Source organism: Sinohyriopsis cumingii, chromosome 9 (genome assembly GCF_028554795.1).
Source record: "Sinohyriopsis cumingii isolate HCF-2022 chromosome 9, ASM2855479v2, whole genome shotgun sequence".
Lineage (NCBI taxonomy): Eukaryota > Metazoa > Mollusca > Bivalvia > Unionida > Unionidae > Sinohyriopsis > Sinohyriopsis cumingii.
Window position 1 is genome coordinate 66,857,023 of NC_142969.1, and position 20,236 is coordinate 66,877,258.

At 33.7% G+C, this 20,236-nt stretch overlaps 1 protein-coding gene and 1 long non-coding RNA gene across 6 annotated transcripts in view; one reads left to right on the top strand and one right to left on the bottom strand.

Annotated features, from left to right (window-relative positions):
* Positions 1-5,095, bottom strand: part of LOC149791945 (UBX domain-containing protein 4-like) — a 124,073-nt gene extending 118,978 nt beyond the window's left edge. For both annotated transcript variants that reach the window (XM_089970462.1, XM_089970461.1), the window contains exon 1: positions 4,945-5,095. In XM_089970462.1, coding sequence (XP_089826588.1) covers positions 4,945-5,026 — 82 coding nt within the window. In that variant the 5' untranslated portion in view covers positions 5,027-5,095. The remainder of the gene's footprint in view (positions 1-4,944) is intronic.
* Positions 5,096-6,324: 1,229 nt separating this feature from the next.
* On the top strand, positions 6,325-19,949 carry LOC149791946 (uncharacterized). Of its 4 annotated transcripts, none has more exons than XR_016423455.1 (6): positions 6,325-6,558; positions 8,020-8,263; positions 9,301-9,584; positions 13,178-13,281; positions 14,844-14,920; positions 15,164-19,949. It is a non-coding gene; the product is annotated as an uncharacterized LOC149791946 (long non-coding RNA). The 4 variants fall into 4 exon arrangements; XR_016423454.1 differs by having other exon boundaries at positions 6,326-6,558; positions 9,301-9,742; XR_016423456.1 differs by lacking the exons at positions 8,020-8,263; positions 9,301-9,584 and having other exon boundaries at positions 6,326-6,558.
* Positions 19,950-20,236: the final 287 nt, after the last annotated feature.

A 20,236-nucleotide genomic window follows, 5' to 3' on the forward strand; every position in this document is an offset into this window, starting at 1 on the left:
GCACCGAGCCTATCTGTGGAAGATCCTACGACACTATGGCATCCCCCAGAAACTTGTCAACGTCATGAGGTCCCTGTACGAGAACTTTGAGTGCAGAGTCATCCACAACAACCTACTCACTGAACCATTCAAGGTGGAAACCAGAGTGAAGCAAGGATGCATTCTCTCGCCGATCCTCTTCTCACTGGCCATCGACTGGATCATGCGCCGCACCACAGAGGGCAGGAGGCAAGGAATACAGTGGACACTGACCTCAATGCTGGATGACCTGGATTATGCCGACAACATCGGGTTGCTGGCAAGCAGAGACCAGGATATCCAACAGAAGACGCAACAATTGGTACAGACAGCAAGCACCATAGGTCTTCGAGTCAACATAGGGAAGACACAAGTCTTGAGGAAGAACACTAGAGTGGGCGACCCAATCACCATCAATGACCAGCCTCTGCAAGAAGTAGACGAATTCACGTACCTTGGCAGCAAGGTCACCACGGATGGAGATTGCACAAGGGAAATCACCACAAGAATCAGCAAGGCCAACCAGGCCTTCGCAATGCTGAAGCCCATCTGGAGGACAACAAACCTCAGCGTGTGTGTGTGATTTGGATTTTTAATGTAGCTTTAAAAAATTTAAGTCATATCGCTACGATGTCTGCAGTGTGGCAGTTTATAGTGATGTCCAGCACTGGGGCAGCATGCCACAGACATGTAGCATGATGTCCCACCGAGTCACATTATCCTGACACCAGACCGACCAGTCCTAACACTAACCTCGTAATGCTGAGTGCCATGCAAGGCATCTGTTAGTACCATTTTTATAAGTCTTTGGTATGACTTGACTGGGGATCGAACCCACCACCTGCCGAATTTGAGGCGGACGCTCTAAATGTGAAACTTGTAATTACAATGAATCAGAGGATTTTAGTTCCAAAAAAAAGAAGTTTCTGACCATAATATACACCGACAGCACAGATTCAGTGACCTTTTCTTCATGCAAATTTATTGCCTACCCCAATGTTGCTGGACATGATTCACTAACGTGTTTAATAAATAAACTCTGCTGCCATTTGTCATAACTGGAAAATGTACATAAAATGTACAAGTTAAACAAATATTTTTGATACCATGAAATATATAAGCATTTTTTGTTAATACCTTTTATCTGTCATAAGAATTTAATAACGCAAACAAAATAGAAAAATAATTCAGAACTCACTCTTTCTCGTCTGCTCTCTATGATCACGACTCACAGTCAAGGTATTGTCCATACAAAATATATTGTTCTACAGTACAAAATATAGTGTTCAAGAAAAACGAATTGTTTACTAGAAAGAGACATCAAAAGTATTTACTATTTCTCCTCTATGCTTATGTATCTCCATTTACATGTGCAAATATATTTCCATACACACCCAAAAATGGAGTTTCATTCACAGGTGACCTTTGAATTAGCCAGTGGAAATGCAGCTTTCAAAAATCTGAAAGTGAATCAAACCATTTGGTATACATTCATGCTCTTCGTCCACACTGCTCAGTCTCCAAATGTGAAGATATGACTTCATCTGATTGGCTGATAAAATTAGCGATTATGAAAATAACATAGGTTACCCAAACATGACCCATAAGCAGTCACTGTCAGATCTTCAGTGGAGATTGTTTTCACACTATTACTGATGCAGCTCAGAAGAGTTCTTTCTAGCACCTAATCATCTTAGTGCATCATCCGTAAGAAGAGTTTGAAGACAAAATATGAAAGATTATAATCTATCATCAGCAGTAGTGAGTATTGCTCACTGAATCAGGCATGAAAAGTACATACTGTAATGTTATTTCTTAATGAAAAATAACCCCAGAAGGTGATTAAATACAAGATAAAAGTACAGTTAGGAAGAGGGAAACAAGAATCTCTGAAAGTATTTTGTCCCATGGAATAGAAATCCTAGTGAACATACAACACACCAGCTGTTGTCTGTATCTCAGTTCTAGTCCACTGTGTAACGTCTGATTACTTTTATTGTCAAGAACAGTATAGTGATATTTAAAGCTAATTGGATTAAACTTACACTAACCCCTCTGAAGCATGGTAACATTTAAAATGAAATGTGATCTTTTAATGGCATTTCTAAATAAGCAACTATCTGCTTCATTTTTAGTCTTTCAGATGGTTTTGACAATCTTCCCCAACATGTGAAATATCCAATTCACCTGACTGGCATTGCTTTAATTTCATCCAAGTGAAACAAAATATCAGGGTTTGAAACATTCACTCCGATGGGCTCCAGTACTGTGGTAGGCATGGGAATGAAATTTCTATTACGCAGCATATCTCAATCATTACTACCATGTATGAACATAGCGTAGATGACTCACAATGCCTAAGAAAATGATCTTTAATCCATATTTTTTCCCTAATTGATGTTGATTCATATTTCTGGTGTGATGTCAACGATTTTAATTTCTCAAAAGAGTTTGCTTTTGATAGTTTTCTGATGTCTCATTTTTTTTATAAATCTAACTGTTTTGGCTGTTAAGTTTTATGGTGCCATTAGCAAAGTAGTTTGAACGTTTCTTCCAGTCAGTAATTTGGCAGGACTGTATCCATTTAATAATGGTGCTGCATATGTTAAATGTTAGGATCATCTGCCTGTTTTAGTACTCTTTAAATTTCTTGAACAGCTCTTCTGGCAAGACCATTACTCAAAGTAGTGATCTCAGAAATACTTAAACACTCACAGGAGTCCTCCATACGCATGCAAAAGGAACAGCCCAGAAGTTTTTACCTCTTAAGCTGGTGATCAGACCTATCCAATGATTCAAAAGTTATGAAACTGTTACATGGTGTGTCGATTTTGCTCCATAAGTTGACATGCTTTAGCAGTGTAACATATTATCAAGCCTTTAGAATGATGCCACTAGCTATTAAGTACTACTTCTGTTATGTTGGCAATGCATCATTGGGTTTGGATAACATGCCTGACCCACTTAATTCAAAACTAAATTTCAGGCGAGGCGCAGTAGTTGAAGTCAGGCAAGGCGCAGTAGTTGAAGTCCTCGCAAATATCTATGAAAAGGGTAAAACTGTTTCTCAGTCTTATGTGTTGAGCACATATTTGGCCAAAAAAGAGGATCAAACACAAGTTGAACATTTTGTCGTACCTTTATTCACCTTAAATTATGCATTAAAATTATAACAAGGCTAGATATTCAAGATTTGGGATTTTGGCTTTGAAAAATTTTATCAAATGAGCACAAATATCATGAAAAAAAATCCCCCGATTTGATCTCAGGGCCTAATGTTAATTTCCAAAAGCTGCTCCAAGTTATCCTCACATACAGTACAACTCAAGTATATTTTTGGAACCACATGCATCACAGTGGGGGCCTTAAAATGACCTCCATTTTTGCTCTGCGATGGAGCATTAAAATACCTACAAATCACCACTGCACTTTGGCTGCCACAATGATTGCAGCTACACCATGAAGCAGCTGATAGGCATTATTGATTGACATTTTAACAGCCAATCAATGAAGACCACCCATGGAAAGACTGAATCATCATGAGTGATTGTAAATACCATTTCAGCAATCAGTGATCTTTTTTCAATGATAAATATGGTCAACAAAAATAGATTTTAAAGTCTTGTACATTTAGAAAATATATGCACCGACTTGATGAGTGGCACATCTTGTTGAGCTCTCTTGAACAGTTTAAATTGATCCTACTGTTTAAACATAAAATGTAATTCTCTGAGGCACGGAGAGAAAAAAATCCAGATAAAAGCAGATTCTGTTTAAAAAAACAAACAACAAAAAAAACCCCACTAAATTTATACTTAAATGCAAACCATGTTTTGTCCTTAAGCAGTAATGGCTCAGTTACGATATATATACATGTACACAACTCTGAACTAGCTTAATTCTGTATGCATGGGGTTAAATTATTTCCAACTGTGGTAATTTTTTTTATTGTTTCATTCATCACAGGACAAGTTTGTTTCAAGTAAAGCAAGGAATGGCATAGTGCTCATTTTTAAACAACAAATCAGAATAAGATGATAGTTTTCAGACATTTACTCACTTTTGAGACTTAGATGGTTCGTCCCTAATAAAGACTTGGTTTCAGTAGATGGTAGGCAGAAATCACGACAGTGACCATTCTAAACACTTATAAAATGTTATAATCTGATAATGTGAGCTACAGCTTGTGAAAGGGTGTTTCTATCACACATATTCAGCCTCGTGACTTGGTCATTACTTTTTAAGGACTAAACTTGTGGTTCTCATTTAAGTGTACATGTAGTGTTTTCTGTTGTTTGTGTTTAACATAAGCAGTGGTCATCTGCAATTTAAATGAACAAGAGGATTACTCTTTAGCTTTAAATGGTAGAATAACTTGACACTGTTCAAGAGAAGCTCAGCAATGTCTCGTCAAGTTCAGTGCATAAATTCGTTCAGAATTCTTTGAATAAAGTAAATGTGTAAGCATATTGCAAAAGCAGTCGATCAGTCTTCTCTAAATATACTGAACATAAAAACATTTTACTATTTTTTATCTGATAGAAATTTAGATGCGTGACGTTTGGGTCTTTCCGTGGGTGGTCATCGCTAATTGTCTATTCAAATGCCAATCTGTAGAACTTCCATTGTTAATGACTTGACCATAATTTGAGTTACGTGTATTAAGTGCAACGTGCACTTCTAGTTTCAGTACTCTTTACGCGCGTGTACTCTGTGTAAGTAAAAATCCTACTGATTTAAAAGCGAAATAATGATCATATTATTAAAATCTTCTAATCTCTAATGTCTTGGTTCAATCACATGTATGATAATAAACAAGTGGTCGCATTGTACGGGAAAAAAAAGACGCCATTTTTACTCTGTAACACTGCCATTGTTCCGAGGTGGCGAAATTTCAAGAACAATATGAACGATATCAATACTGACCATAAACGTAAACGATAAAAACTGATTTTTTGGCTTTTGAAGACTGGATTGCCTCTGGTATTGAACCTTGAAACCACTTCATCTTCTCACATTACACTGATTTCATTGTCCACGACGGAGAAGGAACTTACATGTATCTGTGAGCGGGTTCTATATCAATTTCTTTTGAAATTAGTGAATTAATTCAAATCATGGAACAGTACCAGTCTAATTATGTTTTTTATTTTATATAATTATTATTTTTAATTTAATATTTTTTAATGTGTTGAATAGCAAAAGAAAAGGCTATGCGCTTAATTCTTGTTCCAGAAATTTTTCGGATTAATATGGTCGTATTTATTAACCAAGACATAACATCTCAGATAATTAGATGTTAGTGATTATCACAAACTGTTAATGACTAATTGTATATAACTATACTCTTTTTAACTTAATAAATAGTTTAGACATGCATTTTAAATAATGATTATAACCGAGAAGCTGATAATACAAAATTATTTCCTCTTCTAAATATGCCGACAGTGGTAGTAGAAGAAATGTTGATGCCTTTGATTATGACAGAATGAGTAACCACAAAATGGAAACTAATTAAAGCGAGGTGGGGTGGGTATTCAGCAACAAACAAGCTTTCCACATGACTTTATTATATCGGACAACCGCTTATAATGTTAAAAAAAAAAATTGGTGGATATTTTCACAGTATATTATGTCGTGGTGAGCGTGACACGTAGACATTAAGACTGACGTATGTGTTACGCTTCGCCAAAAATTATAGTCTGATAATACAAACCCGTTTGTTTGTACCCCCTACCGATTTAAATAATGGAAACCTTTAATGTGATAAAAGTGAAGGAACTTAGTCAATTCATACGTTGATTTATAGTTTTTAACCAGACTCTGAGTAGAGTGGCCCTAACACCGTCATTTTAGGCGTGTTTCATGCTTAACGGAGTTTTCAGTGGAATAGACGGGCATGCTCGGATCCATTTCCAGTTTCTGGACAAGTCCATTTTCAGCAAAGGGGTATATGGAGACTAGAGCTGTACATACATAAGTCGTCTGCTTCCGATATTTACCATGTCGAATCAAGCAAAGGAAAATAATGACAACTACAAATTTGCTTTTCATGTGGATTTAACAAGCGGTTTAATTTCTATGTTCATATATGCAAAGGGATATAATTCCAAACTCTCAACGTTATGCAATTTACGGAATTATCCGGCAGTTGACGAACATGATAAACTACGAAATTATGTTGTCTGATGGAAATAAACTAGCCTATAGTGCACGCAATATGGCGATATGTTAGTATGGAAAGTCCTTTAAACATGAAATGGTGCAGGGGTTAGGGGGATGATGGAGAAATCCTACCCGTCATTAAATATTCATATATTCAGATATGCAAATGTGCAAACTAAAACAATGGCTTTGATTGGTTGTACAATACATTCTCTCAGAAACAATCCCATAAACCATCAATTCTACTTCCTGCTTGCGCTTGAAACAAAATTCGTGTGGATACCTTTCAAATTTGAGCAATAACAATTATTAATTGCTGCATCTTAGCTACAATTTTCTTCGTTTATATATATTTAAAAATTATCAGACATACAGGTAATTATAACTGCTAAGCTTTCATTTATTTGACAGTTTATTTTAGTACTCAAATTTAACAAACTAGTTTGTATAGACCATAGTCACGTTACCAACTGCTAGACCAATTTGAATTTTCGTTTCATTCTTTTATCAGTTTGACTTAATTTCTCTTTCTGTGAATATTGGTTGAATTTATTTGATATTGTACTTACATTGCTAAGTTTTTTGTTCATTTATATGTCTTATCGTTTGATTGCTTCGTAAGAAGTTTAGCTTGCTTAGTTATTCACATACTACTATAGTCTGACTCTACATCCCCGTTTGTTTTTGTACCCCCCTTCAGATTTCAAAAACTAGAACGTTTAATGTGATAAAAAGTGCATAGAACTGAGTCAATTGAATCATTGATTTACAATTTATAACCAGACTGTGACCATGATTTACAATTTATAACCTGACTGTGACCAGAATGGCCCTAATGCTGACATCCCCTGCACCATTTCATGCTTAACGGACTGCCCATACTAACACGGTGCCATATTGCATACACTATAGGCTAGTTTATTTCCTTCAGACAACATAACGACGTAGTTCATCCTGTTCGGTAACTGCTGAATAATTGCGTAAGTAACGTTGAGAATTTGGAATTATATCCCTCTGCATATTTGAATATAGAAATTAAACTGCTTGTTAAATCCACATGAAAAGCAAATTTGTAGTTGTCATTATTTTCCTTTGCTTGATTTGACACTGTAAATATCGGAAGCAGATGACATATGTATGTACATCTGTAGTTGTGATACACCCCTTTGCTGAAAATGGACTTGTCCAGAAACTGGAAATGGATCCGTCTATTACACTGAAAACTTTGTTCAGCATGAGACGCGCATATGATGACAAAGATATTTCCACTCTACTCAGAGTCAGGTTAAAAACAATAAATCAATGAATGAATTGACTAAGTTCCTTGCATTTTTTATCACATTAAAGGTTTCCCATTATTTAAATCGGTCTTATTAGTTACATTCATTTGATAAGTGTTCACGCATTTCTACTCCAAGATAGTAGTTTGTTTTCTGAAGTGTTTATGATTAACTTTGATTTTGATTACACTTGATATAGGGTGAAAAATTCGTATAATTTCATGTTTGTGTCATTGCTATTTTCTTTTTAGAAAGACATTTACTTCTTTTAAAGGGGCCGAGTGGTCTAAAGTACTCTTTGTTACTGATCACTGCTATCTCACCTCTGTCTGCGTGGGTTTGAGTCCCGGATTCGGTTAACATGTGTATGTGAGAAAGCTTGCCAGTAGCTTCTCATGGGTTGGTGGTTCTTCCAGGGATTTTTCCGGGTTCTTCCTCCACCATTAATACTGGCCGCCATGCATAGCCTATCGTGTGCTGAAATATGGCGTTAAACCCCACAACAACAACAACAACTTCTTTTAAATAGTTAATATTCATTGTATATTTTACATAGCTGCTGCATACTTGCCAGAGCGTCGATCATTTTCATTGCATGTGATTCAAAGTTGAAGCAACTCTGTGGTATTCTGAATCGTCCCAACTTATTCCTGTTGTGTATTCCTGGTGCAAAATTGGTTGTAGATATCACCATATTTAAATCCAAAGTGTTAGACATTGTCCAAGCCCAAAAACCTGACCTGCTGATTCTTTACATAGGTACCAATGATGTTGGAAAAGATGTGAACATTGTTTGCAAGGTATTACTTGTTAGTTTTACTGTAGAAACATTTGTAATTATTTGTGCCCAAAATTTGCAGCAGAACTATTATAAATTTGTATTGTATATTTAATTTATTATATTGATCTTACAGAGTAGAACTGGCTAGTGATGAATTCCAAATAATCTCTCTAATTATATATTTTTGCATGTTTAGCATTTATATTGTCTAGTCATCCTACAGTCTAAGACATGGACCCTAATTGTTATGTTTTGGGGTCGAGGTCTTACTGTCGAATTAATGGTGCTTGTGTAGCATGTTTTGGTGTCACCTAGCATCATAATGAGAAGTCAGATTTCAGAAATATCTCATTTTTACAGCCCATATCAACACTTTTCTACAAATTAAAGTCATAATGTTTTAGCGAGATTGTTCTTACTCTGGTGCTCTTTTTCTAATAAATTCAAATTCTCCCACAAACATGTGGACCTATTTTCAAGTTATGTTGGCCTACATTTCATTTGCCTGGAATGTGATTTATGCTGGGAACGCCATAATTGGATTAAGTTGAAGTATGTTTCTTTAACAAAATGAATAAAAACATACAAATATAGAAGAAAGTGTTTCAATAACTTTATTTCATTCAAGATTCTTGTCATACTTGTAACCGATTTTGGTATTCTCGGCTTCCAACAAGCTACATTTATTAACTAACAACCCACCAAATACAACAAATATACAGGCTTAACATCACGAGGAGGGTAACATTAATTAGGTAATATATACATGACTTTATGAGAAAATTTGTACCATTGCATACAATTTTTACATTGCTACAACAAAATTTAATAGTATGCATTGTTCCTAAATCTTGCCATATGATGTCAAAATGGAATAGTTATTTTTGCTTAGAGCTTGTTAGTTGAACAAAATAACCCGGGTAGCAGATGTTTCTATGTTTGGATCATTTTGTTTATATTTCCAAATACCAGAAGTTAGCATGGTGATTTTCTGAAATTTTCAGATTTATTAGTCACATTTTAGTTTAGTTAATTCTTTTTGTGCATTTCTTTCAGTTGTTACAGAGACTTTATTCATCAGCTGCTGGAAACGAATCCCACACTGTTGGTCAATGTTTGGAATTCTGCCTCGAACCACCATTAACTTTAATCTTTGAATTGAAACTCGACTGTTTTAGCAGACTTACAAAGAGAATGATCTGCACTAAATGATGGCATTTTTAAGCCGAGAATGTGATAAGCGCCATTGTATTGACTACAACCCATTGTTTGATTGAAGTATGCATTTAGCACTTGATGGACACCATGTAAACAGAAATGGTGCATATGTATTGAAAACGGTATTGGAGTCATTTGTTGTTTGTGTGGACATGGTGCAGATAAAATAGCGCTGAATTTTTTTTATCCTCGGACCTGTGCCACCTGTATGTCTTATGCAGATGTAGTAAAGCAGTTTCCATCCAGAGAGAAACTTAAGTTGATGGATTACAAGGATAAAGTGATTAACATATATTATAGTTTTTACTTAAAACTTGCTTTTAACATGAATAAGGTCACATAGTCATATCAGTCTATATTTCTTTGAAGTTCTTTGGTATTTATTTCATTTTAAATTTTTCTTTGAATGGCATCTCCATTACAGCAATTTGTCCATGTTAAATCATAATATTGTGCCCCTACTTGTTTTTTTAAAAAGTCCGAACTCATGTTTTTTTTTTTTTAAAGAGACCGGTAAAATTATTAATGTACTTATTATTTACTTAAGAGTAATTGGACTGACCAAAGTACAGATAATTTGTTTATGTATATTGATAATGTTTTATAATTATGATATCCATGTTCCACTTTATGGTTGATAGTCACAGGTTAGGTTAGGCCTACCACAGGCTTGTCCAGGCTCCGACTTTTGAATGATGTCTGGGTTTTCACAAAGATTTCATGGAATTATTCATATAAAACATGATTTTTATGATCATGTCATATCTACACCCACCCAGAAATTTTAAAAGTCATTGACACATCTATTGTTCATAGATCAAAATTATTATACTCTAGCTTTATCTGTGCAGTAACATTCTTTGCTATAGCTATCTAATGCCTAATAGTTGTGCACTAATATAATATGTCTTCAGTATGTGTTAGACATCACTGTAGACCATGGGTGCACAAACCCTGGCCAGATGGCCAAATCTGGCCCACAGACTTGTTCTGTCTGGCCCTCAGGACAAATTAAAACAACACAGAAATCTGGCCTGTGAACAGTAATAATATTAAAGAAATGTGTCTGTGGCCCTCAAGTGGTCTTAGAAAATGCAATCTGGCCCTTGGCCAAAAATGGTTGTGCACCCCTGCTATAGACTGTGACAAGGAAACCTTATAGTTATGTAACTGATACATTGGTAAAGCTTCATTAAAAATCAAATAAAACAAACATCTTTCTCCGATGACTCGAATTGCTATCTGTCAGTTACATTACAAATGATGATATAAATCATGCCACTTTTTAATGTTAATGTAATCTCAGAATGTGCATGTTAATTTATGGTAAAATTATCCTTTCATCAGCATATAATAAAATCATTAAGTGTGGCATATCTTTATTCACAGTACAAAAGCTCAGTATGTTCCTACCTTCTATAATGGTATTATTTCTAAAATTACTATTTATTATTCAGTCATAACAAAATGTGTTCATTATTAACCAAATTGGTTTCTTTTTTATTTCAATTCATTTTAAGAATGTACATGTTAGAAAAGAAATTTGTTATATTGTTACTACTAACAATATTTTTTGTAATTAAAAAAACATTTGCCTGGCCTGCAAAAGTCTAAAACAACTAAAAAGAATATATACAACACTCGTGCAATGGGAATTTTCAATTTTTAACAAAGGTACACAAATCGTATTGGGTTTCCTATGGGTATTTATGAAAGCCAGTGGGTTTCAAAATTTTGTGAGTACTTAACTTATTTTTACTTCATTTGTACATATAATATTCAAACAATGTTGTTTACTGCTCTAATAATTGATTTATATTTTGCCCAAAATTTACATGAAACCTAAAAATTACAATATTTGGCCATCTTAAAAATTAAGGTTTGGTACTGTACATCTAATCTATTATGCAAGGCCATGCCTGCTATATTTTCCAATTATAGAGTATATAATCAATCTTGCAGCTTAGTTAAAACATATATTAACTTATTCTGTAGATGACAAAACTGAATCTGTTCACTCATACAAAAACAAAATGTGCCCACTGATTATGTATTTGATTCAAGTTTATCCAATGTGCATGTGTTCATTAATACATACATTATGTGTGTGTGTGTTATTACAGACTATTGAAACCTGGGTAAATGCAGCTTAAGTTTACATACTTAAAGTTGTTACTGTTTAATATTTTTATTTTTCTTGTCTTTTCCCTTTTTCCATGTGATATTTTTACATGAGCGGAAAAATAATCATCAGTGATGCTATTGTTGGCTGATAGTAATTTACTGACATCTGTATAGTTACTTTGCTATGTTATGATTACTAAGTCATCTGAGAATTGTTAACTGTTAGCGATTATTTACTGAACATAGACTGAGAATGGCCTATTCATTTCTGGATGTGAAAAACTGACATTGCCAGCAATATGAATCTTACACTTTTTACATAAACTGCATATTTGCAAAATGTTAATAATAATGGAAATTACATTTTTATGCATCTTTATTTCACAATAAGTTTTTGATATTAGAGTGAATATTCTTCACCAGATTCCACCCCTTACAGCCCATGTGTGCAGCCATCATTATAATATTGTTCTCATATTATTCTTTTTTTATTTCCCGTGAAAGGCATGCACTTAATTTTACAGTTATAATTCCAGTGACACATTTACATGGTCTTTTATTTAACTGTAGCAGGTTTCCTTTTCTTATGTGTCAAGAGTTAATGCTGATACTTTGAGAAATTTGTTTCTGTTAAAAATAATTCTCAGGAAGATAACCATTTAAATGTTTTTGCAGATATATACTTTGTTATGCAGGTTAGAGCAGCATGAGATATTAGTGAATGTCAGTGAGGATGTTGCTGTAATTTTGTTGATTTTTAAGAAGCATTTTTAAGATTTTTGTATTTGTCTACATTGAAAAGTGTGACTCAGTTACTGTCAGATATTTCTTTTCTCATTCATGTATCTTTGAACATAATAATAGTGCACTGAAACTTTAGAAAATGTGAATCACATGCTACTGTCAGCACAAATTGGTGAAATCACAGAAAAAAATGAAACAAGTTACGCTATGAAAATATTTTGTCTAGAAAAATCTACTGTGGCAGATAACAGTATTTTGGTCCTTATGAAGACCTTAACCATGATTATAGTAACTTTGTAATGACAGAATTAACTGATTCATTATTACAATTGTACTTTTTTGGCTGAAATATTTTATATACTGGGTAACATATTAAAATAATCTTGTGCATAGTAACAGTGACAACAAGTTATGTTTGTTGGTTGCTAACCACTATTGAAGAAATGTATTTCAGCAGTGGCATGTGAAGCTGGAAGAGGAACTCTCAAAACCACCTACTGCATTAGTCATAAATAAAAAACAATTATTTCTGGTAACCTAACCATGTTAATGGTTACTTACCATGAATTTCTTTATGTTTAAGTTGTGAAAACGTGACCATTGGTGAATGATAACCCAACCCCCCTATAATATACCCAGTTTTCTGTATTCACTGTTACATTTTTAAGGCCATCTTGATTATCATATGAGTAATTCGTGGAGAACAATTGAATGTTCAGAATATATTTTGTTTTCCACTTCTTTATTTACTGTTCTCTGGAATATACATGATATTTAAGGTTTAGTAGCAATGAAAATAATTACTTATTTAAACATTTTAATTTTTTATATTTTATCACTTTTGCAGGAACAGTTTTCTTTCCATTTTATTGAAGAATGGGAACAAGCTTTACCTCTAGGACAGTTATAAAAAATAACTACTGATCTGCATTTTTATGTCCAGTGCCATTGGTGAGATATTACAATAATTGTCATTAGAAATGCGCCTTGAAATTAACAGATGTATGCTTTTGGTTCACTGATAGTTCTATCTATGGCCTAACTTCCATGATCCATATTTTATGGTATAGTTAAACTTATGATTTTCTTATTTTTCTGTGATTTAGTTTTACCTTTATTAAACACGATATTTTCCTTTGGTACACCAGCCTTGAATCACACTTCAGGACTTTTAAAATACATATTTTCCAGATTGACAATAGCAGAACATTATTTTTTATTACATCTTACTGAAAACTGACCTAACTTATGGAAAAAATCAACTATGATACTGACACCTTGTTAAGGTTGGCAGGTCTGCTTCCTCGATGTATCCATTTTACTTCCCCACCATTAAGACTGTCAGCCATATACGACCATTTAAGTGTCAACATTGGTATTAAAACCTCAATTCCACCACCATTACATCATTGCCTTGGTACCTAGGAAAAGTTTTTAATATTGTCAATACTAATATTAACTCAGTTTATGTATTTTAAAAAAACAAACAAAATTAGTCCAAAGCCATGGTCAGCGAAAGTCCCTGTGATTTTACTTGAGTAGGAAAATAATGAAAAATTATGCCAATGTTGGCTGATAGTAATTTACTAATGGCTGTGAAGCTGCTTTGTTACAACATGATTACTAAGTAATTTGAGAACCGTTAACGCTTATTGATTATATACTGAATATAGATACCAACATACATTGATAATGGCTTATTCATTTCTGCTAGGAGAAAACTGAAAGTGCCAGTAATATCATTGTATATTATAGTTTGTTCATAAACTGCATATATATTTGCAAAATGTTTATAATAATGGAAAGTACATTTGTATGCATATTTGTTAAAAATTAATTTCTTTTATAGTTCAACATAAATATTCTCCAAATTCCACCCATTACAGCCCATGGGTGTATCCTTATCATATTGTTAGCATTTTCTTAGTTTTCAATTGTTTTTTCTTTCTTGAAAGGCATATTTATTTTGACATTTATAATTCCACCAGAGACACATTTATATGGTCTCTTTTTTTAACAGGTGTCTTTTTCTTTTGTATCAGGTTTGCTGATACTTTGAATAATTTCGTTCTGTTAGTTTTTTTTTGTAAGGAAGATATCTTTTTAAATGTGTGCACTGATGTATACCTTTTTATGCTGATTCGATCAATATGAGATAATAGTGAATATTGGTGTTTATTCCTGTAATATCACAAACAGTTATTCATAACATATACAAGGGAATTGTTCAGTGTCAATGTATGATTGTATCAGTCAGAAAGTTATTTTTTGAACCAATAATTTAAGAAAAGACTTGATTATAATTGGGGTATTATAGTTTATTGTTGCAACTACTGTGAAAGTAATGTCTGTTCTGAAAATGAAATTAAGGATAATGTGGTAATTAGAATGGTAGTTAATAAAAAATTTATTTGGGTGTATTAAACTTTTACATCTGACCATAGTAATGTTGACATTATTTTTTGTTGTTACCGGTTGCCATCATTTCTTGCCATCATATAATTTTTTTTAAGGATCAACACATTCATACTGCCTTTACGAACCAGTAACCAAAAATGAAAGATTATTCCAGAGAATTGCCCCTGCAAAGGTACGTAGAAAATATAAAGTTTGATCTGTATTTCCATATCCTATATTGTTTTGTGACTACTGCTTTTACAGTTGACCAGTAAAGGTAAACTCTTATCTTTAGATGTGATCAATTTTTCAATCACTATTCTAGAAATATAGCAAATAATAAACTGTTATTTAAAATAATGCAGCTTGGTTATCATTTATGTCCTTTTCCTTTTGCAGTAACATTATAACTGTTGAAACTGCTCTTTCATTGTAGGTATTCAGCTGTTCTGAGTGTCCTGTGAAATTCACTAAGGAAGACTTCCTTTCGAACCATTACCTGTGCAGACATGTTCCTCATGTAAGGGAAATGGAGAAGATTATGTGCATGTTTCTTAAGCATTTATGCCAAAACTCTGAAATACCTGTTCAGAATTTAACCCAGTTAATTTTCTTATTGGCTACATAAATGCATTAAAATTTATGTATCATATATTTGGTGTTTTTAACTTGGAAATATGTGATATGAAGTTGTATTGGTTGCATTTTCCAGTATAGGTTCACAGGTATTGTTTTTTCCTAGAGTACTATATTAGCTCTTTTTTTTTGCCCCTAGGTTATGGCAGTCATCACCACTTTTGAATGAGAAAAATTTCTACTTTTTTTCCCCTTGAACATAACTACATCACATTGTACATTTTTAAAATTAAGTTGTAAGACATGTGCTGGTTACAGACACAATTCACGTTATTTCTCTGTCTATAGTGATCCAAACTGTATTTGCATTTATGAGATGAATATTTCAAAATGCCACCAGTGTCCATACACTACTTATGAATGCTATACAAATGCAGTGCTCAGGAATTTGAGTAGCAAACTGCAGAATTTATTTCAAAGATACAGCTTCTATGAGAAAACTGGATACAAGATGACAACACAGAAGTTATATCTCCCATGTCCAATTCTTTACTGCAGGAAACCTCATTACATCCACCAGTTGTTAGCAATACAGTTGTGAAAGAAAATGTGATTTATCAGAAGTTACCATTGCAAAAACTGTGTTTACAACCAATTTGGATAAATCACATAAAGCCATTTGCATTGAACATGACATGATCACTCACTTGATAGAGTGCCAGTTCATGGATTCAAAAAAAAAAGCAGCTTCAACTGTTTGAGGATGCTGCTATCAATGTATCCACTTTTCCAAATTGTTTAGTGTAGAGGGGGACTTTTCATATTTACATTACTTAAAATAGAAGTGGACAGCAGTGAAGAAAATGCGTCAGATTTTGTTTTTGGAATTTTAGTTAATGCAACATTTTTAAACTTTGATAATCATGTATACAGTGTACATGAAATACCTTCTTATCATCCTATTTTTGAAATTGTATTTGTGCACATATTAGGATCCCTTGCTAAAGTTATGTTAACCAAAAATTTCTGGATTTAGATAAAATTTATTTGTGATTGTGATAATATCTTCCTTATGTGTATAGTATACAAGTTTTTAGGGTTTTAACACTCTAGCCCAGGGGTGGGCAAACTACGGCCTGAGGCCCACCAAGGGTTTTCGTGCAGCCTAGGAACAAGTCACCATTCACACTGACTCTGTTTATGTTACTCTGTTTATGAAATAAATGTGCTTCTTTTGAAGTTTAAGTTTTCAAATATTAACAACATATTAACAACTGAAAATTAGTTATGATGTTATTTAGAAAAACCTTTTGTTTTTGCTATTTCAAATATTAATTATTTTACTTAATGAACTATGCGGCCCGCGACAGGGTGTAAATTTGGGTATGTGGCACTTGCACTGGAATGTTTGCCCATCTCTGCTCTAGCCATATTGAAGAGTAAAATACTCTTGTCACTGTTTAATTATAATAGCATCACATTTCCTTGTATGCCCATTTGATAGTTTTATTAATATTTGTTTTCTTTATTATTATTTTCCATACAAAGGTAGCCATAGTTATGGGATCCATCCCACAAACTAGTAGCTCAACAATAGTACATAGTATTATATTGTATTTCTAAATGCAGTAGCAAAATAATATGGCACAGAGAGAGAACAGGGGTGCAGAACTTTTGTCAAAAACACATTGACAATGGGCAAGTAAATTAAAAAGTTGACTTGTCTGTATAAATGACCCTCTTGTCTTTGTTTTCATAGTGGAAGGCAGGACTGTTAAAAAGTTTACTTTTATTAAGCTGCACCATATAAATGCATGCAGTTGACATCTGTGACAGCTGAAACACACCGGATATTTCATTTTCTCTTAGTTTTGTACTTTTATTATTAGGGTCTACAACTTTAACAAGAATGCATTCCCAGTCTCTAACTGCTGCAGAATCGATAGTAGCATCTGAAAGGACAAATAAGAATTTAGCTCTATATATTATATCCTCGACTTTTGTCAGTAGGTCATCAGATTTACAGGTTTTTTATTTGTACCTCACCAAAATTTTATCGTCTGCAAAAAATTTTCTCAGCCTTGCTATAGTATATGCTGTGTTAAACAGATTCTTGTAAAGCTCAGTTTGGCTCACATTGTATTTATTGATCACTCTATCTAAATCACCCACATCTTCTTTATCAGATTTGACCTTTTCACTAAAACATTTTAATTGACATGTATTGTGCTTTGCACTTTTTGGTTTGTTAACAGTGCATCTTTCCTTGTGATAACCTGTTCTGCAAACAATCCGCTGGTTTTTGTTGGTATCAGGGCCATCTCTTACATGCATTGCAAGCTGCAATTGTTCGATCTTTGTGGGTATCGTGCCACAGAAACTTCTGCAGCCAAGAATCGTTCCATTTCTTTATTTATCATATTCCATGCTATAGTCCGGTTTAGTTTTAAGCTTTTTTTAATTGTAACATTTTATTCAACTTTTCTTCATCTTGCACATGCTTTATAAGAAAACAATCCATCCAGATGCATTCTGTGGAAAAGCTATCATAGTTGCACATAAAATGGTTTCAAGGAATCAATTGAATGGTTCAAAATAGCAGATTCCTTGGGGGAAACTCTATCCTCCAGTCAGTGAAATTTGTTCTTGTGTAAAACAGCACTGTCTGCTTCCATTGTTTGTATGTACAAAACTTGGGGCTGCTTTCAGCCCTAATCAATACATATCAGTAAATAGACAATGCACTGGTATTGTACATGCTGGTAAGAATGAATGACATTTGACCGAGTCATATCAGAGACTTATAAAAATGGTACTAGCAGCTGCCTCACTTGGAACTTAGTATTAAGAGGTTAGTGTTAGGACTGATTGACCTGGTGACAGAATAATGTGACTGGGTAGGGCATGATGCTACATATCTGCAGCATGATGCCCCAGTGCTTGACATCACTGCAAACTGTCACACTGAAGATATAGCGATGTGACTGAAAATTTTTTTAATGATGAGTTAAAAATCTAAAACACATACACACATACACTTAATGTCTTTTCTTCATTTATTTTCATGATTGTTAACTGACACAACATTTGTGGTATTAGTCAATAGAGAGTCAGAAATCTTTTCATTTTTTTGATGTAATAAATTTGATAGCTGTTCCAATTAAGAATATTTCCATATATTGGACAGTTTGTTTTCCTTTTATTTATTATTTTCTCACACCAATACTAATTCTAGAGTGACTGCAAGTCAATTCATACTGGACATGATGACATAGTTAATGGTTCTCACTGCTCGGCTCCTTAAAATGCAGTTAGTCTAAACAGTATTAAAAAATTTTTCTCCCTCCTTTCATCATGGTATATAGTCAGTAATTATTTTGTTAACCCCAAACTTTTATTTACATTTCTATCCCATCAATAAATGGGTCTTGATTTTGCTGTTATATGATGTCCACGTGAAATTGACCAGAGCTATTTGTGCTTCGAATATTGACCCACTAATGTTTCTTTTTCATATTATCAGCTGTCGTCTGTTGTATCGTTTTATAGTGAAACTCATCATACGTCTTCGTGAGATGAACATTTATAAAACTTTATTTTCAATATTTGTATTTGAACCGCTCTATTGATGTTAACACTGTTGAAAATTATTGTTTCCTAAATTCTTTTATGCTGTTCTTGTGGCTGGGAATACATAATAAAAGTTTCAAATAGCTATTATTTTGTTTTTCTCACCCATGCGACAGAAAAATCTAGCTGTTTTGCTAACCTTACTTTTCTTATCTCAGTCTAGTCGTCTCAGTCAAGGTGTCCATGCACTCAGAACTACTTTTTAAAAAAGAAACCCTTGTTGTCTGCTGCTGTGCCTGACGTAGTTGTTCTAAAATCAAACAACAAAAATATATACAAATAACATAGCAACTTATGTCAATCCATCTTTGAGAACACACCATACAAAAACATTTTGAGAGAGAGACAGTGATACACATGCATACAATGTCGAGATTTTTGATATTATGCTAGTTTGTTCCACACAGCATAGTAAATTTTATCCCATATGCAGGCATTGCTCAGTACATTTTCAGGTCAGCGTCATTAAATGTAGCTAAAGCTACCTAACTAGTTTTAGATACTTCGTGTGAAACAATAATCTGTTTGCAACAATTAATGACACATGACAATTTACTGTGCTACAGATGGGACAAAATTCTCATTGCTGTGTGAAATGAACTATGACAGAAAACACTGATCTGTGCACACAGACTATAGACCTATACATTTCATAGCCTCCCAACTCTCTTAACAACTACAGAAAACTTAGTAACAGCCAGAAATGTGTTATGTCAAACAAGCTTTATTCTAATTTTGTTAAGCATATCCATTGTGCCCCAGTTGAATCAAAAATATACTTACAATATTTAACGACAAATATTGCACTTACCAGCCAGAATGAATCATTTATCCGTTGGCACATAGCCTCTACTACTACAACAGAAGTGTGGGCCCAGTATCGTTCCATTATTTACAACGTAATTTTCTAAATCAGATCTGATGAAAATGAAAAATTTTCTTGTAATAAATATTAGTTATTTCTTGTTAATTTCATATAACATTCATATATTAAATGTAATAATACTTCAATACTATGCAACGTTTTATGTTGTTTTGGGGGTTTTTTTGGGCTCATGCATAACTACTGTGTACTTAGATGACACGGTCATGCCACAGTCCTCGTACACGTTTGTATTAATGCACCAAGTAAATATTTGCACGTAAACTATTTTTCAAAAGTGAGAAGTTATTTTTTACTTTAAAGGAAATTATTGGGTGAGAAAAAGAATCTTCGTTGGGTTTTGGACCGAGACTCGGAAATCCCCCTCGGCAAGCCTCGTGGGGAGACAAATAATGTAACCCCTTGACTGGGATTGCCTTG